The sequence below is a fragment of the Hippopotamus amphibius genome, chromosome 5 (genome assembly GCF_030028045.1).
Source record: "Hippopotamus amphibius kiboko isolate mHipAmp2 chromosome 5, mHipAmp2.hap2, whole genome shotgun sequence".
NCBI lineage: Eukaryota > Metazoa > Chordata > Mammalia > Artiodactyla > Hippopotamidae > Hippopotamus > Hippopotamus amphibius.
In genome coordinates, this window is record NC_080190.1 from 27,143,602 (window position 1) to 27,156,475 (window position 12,874).

Consider the following 12,874-nt stretch of genomic DNA (forward strand, 5'->3'; position numbering starts at 1 on the left):
GGATCCAAATAATGTTCACACATTGTGATTGGTTGATAGGTCTTTAAATCTGTAAGTTTTCTATTTCCTTTTTCTTGCAATTCATTGTTGACAAAACTGGGTCATCTGTCCTATAGTTTCCTGCAGATTGGGTTTTGATGTTGCATTTCTGTGCTATAATTTAACATGTTCTTCTGTCCTCTGTTTTTCCCGTAAACTAGTAGTTAAGTCTGGGCGTTAATCAGACAGGTTTGATTTGAGAAGACCAGGAATACTTCATAGGTGGTGGTGTTTTTGTCCATCTGGAGGCATATTAATCTCTGGTTGTTTGTGTCTCTTTGTAATGTTAGCAACCGTTGGTATGCAATGTCTAAGCCCATTAACTGAATAGGGTTTGGAAAATGATGCTGTATTCCTTCTCCTTTTATTGAAATACTTCTATAAAGAGAAGCTTTTATTTGGTTAGCCAGTGGTACTGTTGACATAGGAAAGAAAGGATAAATGCTGGTTCCTTACCTTTACTTACCAGGTTCAAAATAATGAGCTGGTTCATTAGCATGCTCCAGTCATAATCAGTTAGGTATTTTTGTTTTTGTTTTTACTTTAATATGAACTAATGCATTTAAATATATTTGTGGTTTAAACCCATTTTAATTATTATCTTTATTGATGTTCATTGTCTTATCACGGATAATCATGGTCTCTAATAGCTTCCTTGCTATCTGATATGACAAGATGTTCCATGCTCAACTCGTACATCTCTTGCCACAGACACAGAATCAGTCATTTCTCCAAGGTGTCTGTTGGTGATATTTCAAAATCACAATCTGGTTGTTAGGGATATACCTTGCTACTGGATTGGTAACTATTTTCAGTTGGCAGAGGTAGGAATTTTTTCAAGGTAAAATGAGTTGATACCATCTTTTTAAAAGATATCTTTAGTGGTATGCATTTTCTATCATCAGAAAATAACTGAATCTCTTAAATTTCCCTATAGATTCTACCTTATTATTTCAGCTTCCTTATCAGATTGACCTTTTGTGTTAGAGATGGTGGGGAAGATTGCTGTGCTTAATTTCAAAGCAGTATAATTCTTCTCTGGAATTTTTCTTTTCTGTTTATATGCAGATGGTAGGAGGCTGTTAGATGTAACAGGAAAAAAAATGAATTGACCATTTTAGGTGAGAACTGATTTTGTTTCCCTAAGCAAAAAAGAAAAAAGAAAAAAAAGGTAAAAAACAGAATGGCAAATTATCTTCTAAAACAGCTGGATCTGAATTATAGCGGAAAAAGTTCTGTAGACTTATGAGCCTGGGGTATGAAGACTAAGGTTAACCACGTGAGAACCCAACTTTGAAAGCCAAGGCCAGTGTTTTACTTTCAGATATTGGCAGATCTCATAATTCTGTTCTGGGTGACCTAAAAAGTACAGTATTGGTAAATTTAGCTAAGTTGGATTAATCTTAATAAACACTTGGGGGTGAGGTGCTCACCAAGAACTAAAAATGAGGAATATTGAACTGTCCTCTGCTGGTATACCTGAAGCCTGCTATTGAGATGGTAAGCCCAAGAAATTGACCTTCAGAAATGCACTGGTTGCCAGGCAGGCATCTAGCTAGATGACCCAGAATAACAGCCTCTCAAGGCACATGATGGGATTCTCACACTAATCAGGCAGTGCCACCTATAATGCAGTACCTTCATTGAGACTTCACCTGGAGCACTGCTAATCTGCTCCTTGGTGAGAAAGATTTTCGAGCTGATTCTTACACCTGCATTAAAAGAACATGAACCTTTGCCATTTTTGTCTAGATTATGTCAGTATCCATGATGACAACTAGGTCCTCTAATTAGATTCCTTCACATAAAAGCACAATAAATCAATACACTAGTAATAACTATGTACTTACTTTGTGCCAGGAATTATTAAAAGTTATTTACATATATTAACACACTTTCCTCATGATAATTCTATGAGTTAGGTGCTATCAGTATCTGTTTTATCAGTACAAATGGGCAAATGGAGACACAGAAGAGTTGAGCAACTTGTCCAAAGACTTGCAGCTAAAAAATGGCAGAACCAGGGTTTAAACCTAGGCAGTTTCTCTCTGGAATATCTGCTGTTAACATGCTATCTGCTATGGTAATAAGGGATAGATCTACTGTTAGGAAAGATCTTAAGAAACCAAATTACAGATAAGAGAGCCGAGTGCTGTTACATGGGACAAATGTGTACCTAACCTGCCTGGTTCCTCTTTGTAGCAATTCTAGGCTCCCTCTCTGACAGTGCTAGAAAAACACTGTTCACATTTTCCTAAAAGGTACCCTTTTAGTTCTTATTACCCCAGCATTACCCCAACTTTTCATTTTTGTTAATACTAGTATCCTTAAAATTGCCTCAGGGAGAGAGAGTGGCTGGGTAAGCAGTAGTTTTTACTTTAAAATCCTATGGTCTCTCTACCTCTCACCTTAGACCATTAGATCAGATTGCAGCCATATACATCTAGATGTTAGTCTTTATATTTTCCACTTTTAAAAGAAAATTTCAAACTCATACAGAAGTAGGCAGAATAGTAAAATGAATGCCCATGTACACATCACTTAACTTCAATAATTATAAAATCATGGCCAATCTCAATTCATCTACACCTTTACGACTTCTCCTATATAATCTTGAAGCAAATCCCAGACCATGTATCTTTTTTTTCCCCCACTGTGTTGGGTCTTTGTTGCTGTGCACGGGTTTTCTCTAGTTGTGGCGAGCGGGGGCTACTCTTTGTTGAGGTGCTCGGGCTTCTCACTGCGGTGGCTTCTCTTGTTGTGGAGCGTGGGCTCTAGAGCTCGCGGGCTTCAGTAGTTGCAGTGCGTGGGCTCAGTAGTTGTGGCTTGTGGGCTCTAGAGCACAGGCTCAATAGTTGTGGCGCTCAGGCTTAGTTGCTCCACGGCACATGGGATCTTCCCAGACCAGGGATCAAACCTGTGTCCCCTGCATTGGCAGGCGGATTCTTAACTGCTGCGCCACCAGGGAAGTCCTATGTAGCATTTTATCAGTAAATAATTCATTTTGTTTCTAAAAGATAAGGACTTTTTATAAAAACATAATAATACTGCAGTTTTAGAAATTTACAGTAATTCCTTAATCAAATACCCACATGCTATTTAAATTTCCCAGATTGTCTCATGAAAATTGTTTTATAGATTTTTTAAAATCAGGATCCAAATAAGATCCATATATTGTAATTGGTTGACATATCTCTTATTTATAGGCCTTATATCTTTTTTAGTCTAACGATTCCTCCTCAGCCTTGGTTGGTTTTCTTTTTTTCCTTGCAATTTTTTGTTGAAGAAACCAGGTTGTTTTAGACATTGAATCTTGGGTATTCACTGTCAATAATTTGTACTCTAAGTTTTATTTTTGATGAGGTAGTAAAACAAATCAGTAAGCGTTTCTACTAAAAAAAATTGTTGACATACTTTTTAGAGAGGGGAAGCTAAGCAGAAATTCTTCTTCTTGTTTGATAGATAACTCAAATTTCATAGTTATTTTTCTTTTATAAACCTATTGAATTGTCTTTGCTGTAAAAAATGTGCTTTCAGGGTTATACATTTTATGTATATTTAATCTGAAATTGGTTTGTTTTTTTTTGTAGCCATTGGAAAAGAAGTTTGTCCGAGTTTCAGGAGAAGCAACTATTGGACATGTAGAAAAATTCCTCAGAAGAAAAATGGGTCTTGATCCAGCTTGTCAGGTAGAGTCTATGTGTCTATAAAGATGGGAAGTTGTGAGATTACCTTTAGCATATTGAAGAAAGAACCATCTCTAGGATTTCATGCAGTGGCTTTTGTTTTATGACATTGTAGATTTGCAGCAGCGAAGACCCAACACAGCCTAAAAATAAATAAAATAATGTCTATTTGCTATAGATTAATAGATATTGTAAAGCAAGCTGAAATTTTGCTAATGTTTTTAGTATTAGTATCTGCCGGTACTAAATATATGTTAAATGCAATTAAATGTGACTTCTTTTACTGACTTTCACATAATGCTAGCTGTATTTCATGGCAACTAAAAATTGGAAATCACTTATCTTACCTTGTAGCCAAAGCATACTTGAGGTTACTCTTCGTCTTTTGGTTAGAAATAGATAGCTGTTCAGGGACTCCTAAGCAAAGAATTGTGAGTGATCCCATAATAGTCTATTATTTCTAAAAGCAGAAATCAGAAGACTTATACCTGATTATATAGAATAAGAAGTGGCACCCAAGAGGGCTTTTGTTAGGATATAGTTTACTTCCTCTGTGGCTAGATATTGATCAGAGCCATTTATGTTTCACATTTGGTGTTTTGGGAAATTTGATTGCCAAAGCTCTAATTTTTTTTTTTTTTTTTTTTTGGTTGTGCGAGTTCTTAGTTGCGGCAGGCAGGCTCTTTAGTTGTGCCTTGTGGGCTCCTTAGTTGTGGTATGCAAAGTCTTAGTTGCCACATGCATGTGGGATCTAGATCCCTGATCAGGGATCGAACCCAGGCCCCCTGCACTGGGAGCGTAGAATCTTAACCACTGCACCACCAGGGAAGTCCCTGTAAATTGGTTTTATTGTGTAAAAATGTGGGTGTATGTCACAGAATTCAAGGCTTTTAACACTTTGAAATAAAATAATATAAAATCTGTTTCAGTCTTTAATTTTCTGTCTCAGCTGTTGGCTCTAGGTAAATATTTTTTTCTTTCAGGTACTATATAGCTGGTAACATTCATAAGTTACTGTTTCACCAAAATGTTAAAATAATGAAACAGAGAATTATCAGATATGCAGACCCATTTGTGACTAAAATTGTTTAAGCCTTCTAAATCCAAGAGAGGGTAAACAAGAGTTACTTCTAATCTGAACAAAACATTGAGCTAGTTAACCATTAAACAAAATAAAATTCTTGGTCAGTCCGATCACTTGAGCCTTCTGTGCTGACCTTCTTTAAAACCATTTAGTCCCAAATAGAAAATGTATGCTTTGTTCACAGATATGTGATCTTCAAAATGGTTATTTACTAACAGGAATGAATGATTACTAGGGGACTGTTAAATGATAAAATACCTTTAAAGCTATTATTTATTTGTGGCAGATAAAAATAAAAAAGGAAGACAGTTCTGAAAGAAAAAAAATATAGATCATGTGTTCTGAAGAGATTTAAGTTAATTCAAATCAGAAATCAATTATTATCTGAGTAGATTTCTTTCAGATAGAGATCCCAGTGCCTCTGGATTACTGTGGTTGATCTGGTGGTATTTTGAATTTTTTGATGTCTTATTTTACCTTGTTTTTTAGTAACTCTTGTGTTGTGTTCCTTTGTACATTATTTGATCTTTAGACCTTATTTTGCTTTTTTGAAATGATTACCACATTGATCACTAAGTATTCTCTGTATAAAAGATGTGATACTAGATTTTGTTGTTAATCCTACTGTAATTAATGCCATCTTAAAAGACAGGTGCCTTTTTATTATTATTTTAGTATATGACCTTAATCCTACCAGTGAATTGTTTCCAAATCATTTTTTAGAGACTCTAACGTGTCATATGGTGTATCCCTACCGTTCATTTACTGTGTATTGATACTAAATTGAGCATCTATGTGCTTGGCCTCCAGTACAAAGATGAGACAGAAAATTCATGCCATCAGGCAACTCAGAGTTGTGTGGGAAAGATATAAAAGTAAACAACTGAATGACAGTAGGATATGATGAGTGCAACAAGAGCACAGAGTGAATGATTTAATTCTGGAGGGGTCAAAAAAAGTATTCGAAGAATGGATTTTGGATTTTTTTTTTTGCCAGATAGACAAAGAAGAACTTTCTATCAAAAGTATGTATGAACAAAGGGGAATGAGTGTGGCACTGGCTAATTCAGTGAAAAATCCTGTCTTGGAAGCTTTAGTGTGATCTTGCTTCTAAAAAGAGAAGGGTTTTTCTTCCCTTAAGACTATCTTCACATTCTGATTTCCGCTCTGAGATTCAGAAATATTGTAGTTACCCTTCCTAACTAAGACTTAATACTCCAGAGGGTAGAAAGATGATGCAGAAAAGACTTAACAAAGCAGACCTGAGGCTGCTGCCTTTAGAAGGGCTGGCTTACAAGGTTCGTCCTTACCTAGCATCTAGGAAGTTAGCTTGTAAAAAGTTCCCTGCACTAATATGAAAAGTTACCTAACTGTTAAGGGTGTTTCCCTGTGCTTAGACTATACAAATAATGGATCTGTGATGAATACCTGCTTTGCTCTGGGAGTCTGGAATTTGGTAGTTGCTAGGCAGAGAATACCAACGTGACCAGCCCTCAATAAAAACCCTAAACTGAGGCTCAAGTGGGCTTGCCTGGGCAGAAACACTGTACAAATTGGCTGCATTTCCACTGCTAGAGAAAAGTGTTGTGAGTGTATCTTGTCCTGGACGGGGAGGGAAGAGCATAGGAAGCCTATGCGTGGATTTCTCCAGATTCTACCTACCTCTTTTTACCTTACTGATGATCTGACTGTGTATCCTTGTTATGTTGCTGTAATAAGTCATAGCTGTGATCATGGTAAGTCCTGTGAGTCCTTCTAGCAGATTATCAAATATGTGGGTCATGTTTGTGGCACCGTCAGAGATGTGAACTCTGTTTATAAAGTATTTACAGTTAAGTAACTTAAAAAATCAGCATGTAAAATGAAAAGCAGTTTAAATGTTTATCAGAAGAATGGGTATATAATTTGATATATTCATAAAATGAAACACTATGCAGCTATTAAAGATAGAGAGCTAACTAGGCATTTCAAAAGATGTCCATGGTACATCAAGGTTGTGTTGTTTGTGTGTATGTGTGTGTGTGTTTTAAGAATATGTAGAACAAAATATGTGACATGATCCCATTTCTATAAAAACAAAACCAAAATCCCCACATACACACATTGCATCTAGGATCATACATATCAAACTGTTAGTAAATGGCTAACCTATGGGGGTTAAGATTAAGTTGAAAAGAAAATCGTAGTAACCAAATCATAAGTGTATACCATGTGGTGAAGCCTACCAAGAGTGGTGGCCTCTGGATTGCTGGATACTTAATAAAAACATAATGTTTAAAAAAAAAAAAAGCAGAAAACAAAAACAAAAAAAACATATTGTCAGTTTCCAAGTTCTTTAATTTTTCATGGTCGAAGTTCTGTGCGCAGGGTCTGCTGTTGTTGCTTTCAAGTCCTTTTGCAAACAGGTATTGCTCTGCCAACTTTAAAACTGGTAAGCATAAAGCAAAAGTTGTTACTAATGGAGGTTATTCATTGTGAGACGGCACAGGGCTTTACAAACTGACCCATGGGCCGAATCTAGCCTGCCACCTTCTTATAAATTATGTTTTGTTGAAACAGCCATACTATGACTGCTTTTATGCTACAGTGACAGAATTGAGCACATGTGAAAGTGATCCTGTGGCCTACAAGCCTAAAAATTTTTTTTATTGGAGTATGATTGCTTTACAATGTTGTGTTAGTTTCTGCTGTGCAGTGAAGTGAATCAGCTCTATGTATACATATATCCCCTCCCTCTTGGACCTCGCACCCCTCCCCTCTGTCTCACCCATATTTATTATCTAGCCCATTATAGAAAGTTTGCCAACCCCTGACATGCACTTATCTTTGGAGAAAGATAGACCTGGGGACAGGTCTGGGTTCAGATCTGAACTTTGCTGCTTACTAGCTTTGTTACCTTAGGCAAGTTTAATGTTTTTACTTCTTAGCATCCCTGTCTGTAAAATGGGAATTATAATACCTAGCTCACAGGAATGTGAAAATGAGATAACACATGTCAAATATGTAGAGTGACATATGCTATGCAAGGTGGCTGCTCAGTTAAATGCAACTGCTTTTACTATTTTTACCCAACCATGCTGAAGGTTTTAGGGAGATTAACATGTTGGCAGTGCATAAGATTTTTAGAGTAAACAGAATTCGAAGGTAGGAAATCTGGTTAGGAGGTGGTTTCAGTGGTTTAAGCCTAAGGGCAGCAGTTGAAAGACTGATATGAACTTAAAAGGTATTATTAAGAAAGAAGCAGTAGGACTTGGTGAGAAGAAAGGAAAAGGAGAAATAGGACTTAGAGGTGATATTCTGGTTTGGAGCAAGGAGAAATTTCATGCCATAAGCTAAATAGGGACATTAGGAGAGGGTGACTAAGTGATAGGTATTAATAAGATGTTGAGGACCTGTTCCCATTTTAAGGCAATAGGAAAGGAGTACTCAGTGAAAGAGAATATAAGGATTTGCATTTCCATTTCTAGCAAGTGAGTATACTGGAATCATATTACAATATAGTATTATATATACCTATACAACCATATCTTTCTTTCCAGAGCATTCTATATAAAAGATTTATCTTAGAGCTTTAGACCTTACTAAAAGGGCTGAAAAGACCTCATTAAGATTGTTCCATCCATAAAACAGTTCCCTTATTGTGTACTTTATGTCAGTATTAGACTTTCCATTGTTGGAAAATGAGGTTATTCCTTATTAAGGAAATTATGTCAAATAACTAAAAATTGCATTTTTAAGCATTATAAGCCCTTTTAATCATTGTGTCATGAAACTTTTTTAAAAATATACTTTTCTGTGCCTTCTTATGCTAAATATATCAAATACAATTTAACTTATTCTCAGAGATTCAAGGAAATCATTTTGAATACTGTAGTGTTCTCTGTCCTGCTAGGTCCTCTAATGCTCTTTCCATTTAACTTTATTTGTAAAAAGTTTCTAAAATCTTTTTTGAGAATGTTCAAATCAGTCTAAAATAGCAAAGTCTAGTCTAAAAATAATTACGTTAATCTTCCTCACTTTTTTTCATATGGTTTTTTGAAGCAGGAAAGCAAACTTACACTGTTATTTGCCTGTAGGTAGATATCATCTGTGGTGACCACTTGTTAGAGCGGTATCAGACTCTAAGGGAAATTCGACGTGCAATAGGTGATGCAGCAATGCAGGTAGGTCTTAGATTTTACCATATTTATGCCTAACGGGCAAGTTATTTAATGAAAGAAAAACATTCCATGTTGTCAGTAAAGTTTTAATGAATATTCTATAATTTTCTTAAAATTATCTGGACTGTAAATAATAAAGCTGATGTTTATTGAATGCTTACTGTATGCTTACTGTATGTCAGACACTTTTCTAAATGATTTGTATCAGTTAGCTCTCTTATTCCTCATAGTTTTATGACATAGGTATTCTTTTACCCCCGGCTTTAAAGATAAGGAAACTAAGGTACAAAAAAGACATGTAACTTACCCACAGTGAGTAAGTGAGTGAGCCAGGGCTCAAACCCCAGGCAGTTTGATTCTAGAGGCTGTTTTTCTTTTCTCTCTGTCCAGTTCTGCAGTAGAGCTTTGGAGACTACTGGGCAAGGACATTTCTTTAAGAAAAATTTGCAGATGCTCAATTAGGCTGTAGAGATTCACATACCATTCCTTGCTCGATTGGTAAGAAGCCATGGTAACTGGTATGATGTTTTAATTAGCCTATAATGTGAGTGGGAATATAATGTAAAATCTAGTCTATCATGAAAAGCAAAATAAGACCTAAATTTTAATGATGAGAAAGATCCAGTTTCTCCTGGAACTTTGCCCTTTAATTCTAAAATCCATTGGTGGATCTTACAGGTGAGGAAACTGGTATATAGAGATTAAGTAACTTGCCCAAGTTCACTTGGCTAGTTAGTGGTAGGATCAAGGTTCAGCTATTGAAAAAGTTGAACTTAAAGCTTAGAATCTTAACGAAAGGGTGGCTGAATACTTATTCAGGTAATTATTTGATTATTCTTACATGTTTTTAGAGATATAGCACCATACCAATTGTCTACATTTTAGTAACAAATAATTCAAAAGATTCTTCATAAAATACAAAAGCAAAATTGTTTCTTAGCTAAGCATATTTAGAGGTATAAACAGAACATTTCCTAAAATTTGTATAAGGTCAAACTTCAGAAATCTTAGAAAATGATTGTCTTTTTTAAAGTTAAGCTTGATTAGAAGTGTAAGAATCTAGGAGTAAAATTGCAAAGTCAATGGAGTGGGTAGAAAATAAGACTTCAATTCAAAAAATATTTTCAGAGCGCTATTCTAGACGTATGGAGAGATTCAGAGATGAGGCAAGTCCCAGAACTTAAATAGGCTGAAATGTAATTAAGTCCTCATTGATAACAGTGTGTTATGTAATCTCAGAACCTCTTAGCTAAGTGAATAACATACCTCTGCAATGGGCAAGCAAGTGAGGGAGAGAATGGTAGGAGCTGAGATCTGAGCAGTTGGAATAGAACCATGCAGGACTTTATAGGCCATAGTATGAACTTTGGATTTTAATTGAGTGAGGTAGGAAACTATTGATTGAAGACATTTGAGCCAAGGTCAGGAGAGACATAATCTGACTTACCTTTTAGAAGATTCACTCTGGTTGGATGGTTTAAGAAGACCATGAATGGAGACATCTAAATATAAAATATAAATTATATTTATGTATTCCTATATATTTATATAGAACATAAACATAATAGACAAATATAAATTTGAATTATAAGGAATTATTTCATGAAATGCAATTTTATACATGTATTGAAGTTTTTTTGAGATTTCGAAACAGCTTGTGATTCTGAAACACAATAACTATATGCAAAAAATTGACATTATGTAAAATGTAATTTGTATTCATGTAAAAATGTTAATAAGACCTTCTGTGTATGTTAGAATACAAATTCATTTACTTTGATTAGACTGATTAGTTTAGAACAGATCTGGTGGTCTGTGGGCCAAACATGGTAGGGTAAATTGTATTGAACAGTCTTCAAGGAGGAAGTAAAATATATGCTACGTTAAATGGGTAAGAATTCCAAAATTTTTATCACTTATTTTAGTTGTAAGCTGCATTTATATGGGAAATAAATGTTTTATTTCTTAGCAGATCCATGATACTTTATGATAATTGAGTCTTTTTTAGGGAAGCGCAATGCTTGGGTGATATATTATGTAATCTGTGCAGAATGAAAGGTATATCTTTTAGTTCTTTTTGGAGAACTGTTGAGCCATAAACAACCTGGGCTAACTATGGATACCTGGTAGTTTCAGAATTTTCTTCTGAGAGTCATTAAAAAGGCACATTAACAGGAAGTGTTTGGTAATGAGGTAAGTAAATAGCAAGTTTATTTATCTGGGACCCTTTATTCTCTTTAAATCAAAGAATTTCACATTATTGTTGGGTTATGAAAAATAAACTATCTTTGACTTGATCATTTACATAACTGGTTTTCAAAAAACTGCAGAACACTTTTTTTTTTCTTTTCAGGATGGTCTGCTGGTCCTTCATTATGGACTTGTAGTTTCTCCTTTGAAAATTACTTGAAGATTCTTAGGGCATTATGAGGAGGGAAACAAAATAAGAAGGCTTCTGCAGGATTGCATCTCACCAAAGATTTCCACGAAATATGTAATTGCTATCACTTTGTGCTGTTCGAGACATAACTTATCTATTTTCAACACCAAGAATCATAGGACTTATAATTACAACTTGGAATGATAGAATGCATCTGTTTTACTAGAGACTATATATAAAAAGCATCCATAGCTCAGGGGGAGAATTTTAAAGTATTGAATTTTTATGATTTCAAATACTTTGACATTGATTTTGTTTCCTAATCTTTGAGGTAAATTAGTTACTGTTTTTGTCTTCATTGAGCCGTACCCCTTTCAAGTTGGTGGTTAGGATTCTGCTCTCTGGAATGGCATCAGTTGGGCAGCCATCCTTTCGGAAAAGAAGTGTGCTTTTGAGCTGAAGATTTAAAGCCAGTCTTTGTTAAATTATAGAATGTACCTCTCAGACAGAGACCAAAACTATGGGCCACTTTTGTATGTTGCATCATACTTTGAACTTGTATCTTTTTTTTTTTTTTATTCAGCAACACTACTAAAGAGATAGTATTGATTTCTAAAAGGGATGAATTATAGTTGTTCTGTGTGAAGAGACTGTCTCCTGTAGGGTTTACGGCCCGTACCATAAGCCTTCGGTGTAATAAAGACTCCTTTAACATATCTTACTATAAGGGGTGCCTCTTTGCAACAGTATTTTTATTTCTTGAGTGTTAGTTTGATTAACATTCATTTTGAGTATGTAGTGTGATTGTCAGTACCTTGTAATGGCACTGCTTTTGAAAGTAATTTAAAAATTTGAGTGCATATGAGAAGTTTACAGAATACTTGTTCATTGTTTCCTCAGTAAGTCAGTTTAATGTTCATTTTCCCATTACTTTGTCACTGGGATAAAGAATACGGGTGTTTGAGAGCTCACTCACTTGCATGCAAAGATTTCGGTTTTAAAGATTATTTTGCCTAAAATTAGCATTTTGATGCTTTCTGAAAGAAATATTTTGTAGACCTTGTTTCACTGCAAAATTTCCAAGTCTGCATAAAAACAATTACAATTGGAGAAAGATTGGCAATGTTTTATAAAGAATTTGTATAAATCTATTCTAACATTTAATACAATTTTTTAATAAAAGTTTATTTTAACCTATTTTGAAATGTTTGTGTTTATTGTGGATTTTTAAAAAATAACCAGAACTCTGAGACAAGGTATCCAAATCAAAGTTAAACTGTGCCATCAAATAAATTTTTTTTTAAATTTATTTTTGGCTGCGTTGGGTCTTAGCTGTAGCACGTGGGATTTTTCGTTGTAGCACGTGGGATTTTTCGTTGCAGCACATGGGCTTCTCTGTTGTTATGGCACGTGGGCTCTCTAATTGAGGCACTCGGGCTCTCTAGTTGTGGCACACAGGCTTAGTTGCCCCGCAGCATGTGGGATCCCTAACCAGGGATCGAACCAGCATCTCTTGCATTGCAAG

General features: G+C 35.3%; 1 protein-coding gene across 1 annotated transcript in view; it reads left to right on the forward strand.

Annotated features, from left to right (window-relative positions):
- PCGF6 (polycomb group ring finger 6) overlaps positions 1 to 12,537 on the forward strand; it is a 30,987-nt gene extending 18,450 nt beyond the window's left edge. The window contains exons 8-10 of the mRNA XM_057736614.1: positions 3,630 to 3,728; positions 8,886 to 8,972; positions 11,323 to 12,537. Of these exons, the coding sequence (XP_057592597.1) occupies positions 3,630 to 3,728; positions 8,886 to 8,972; positions 11,323 to 11,379 (243 nt within the window). The 3' untranslated portion in view covers positions 11,380 to 12,537. The remainder of the gene's footprint in view (positions 1 to 3,629; positions 3,729 to 8,885; positions 8,973 to 11,322) is intronic.
- The last annotated feature ends 337 nt before the right edge of the window (positions 12,538 to 12,874 follow it).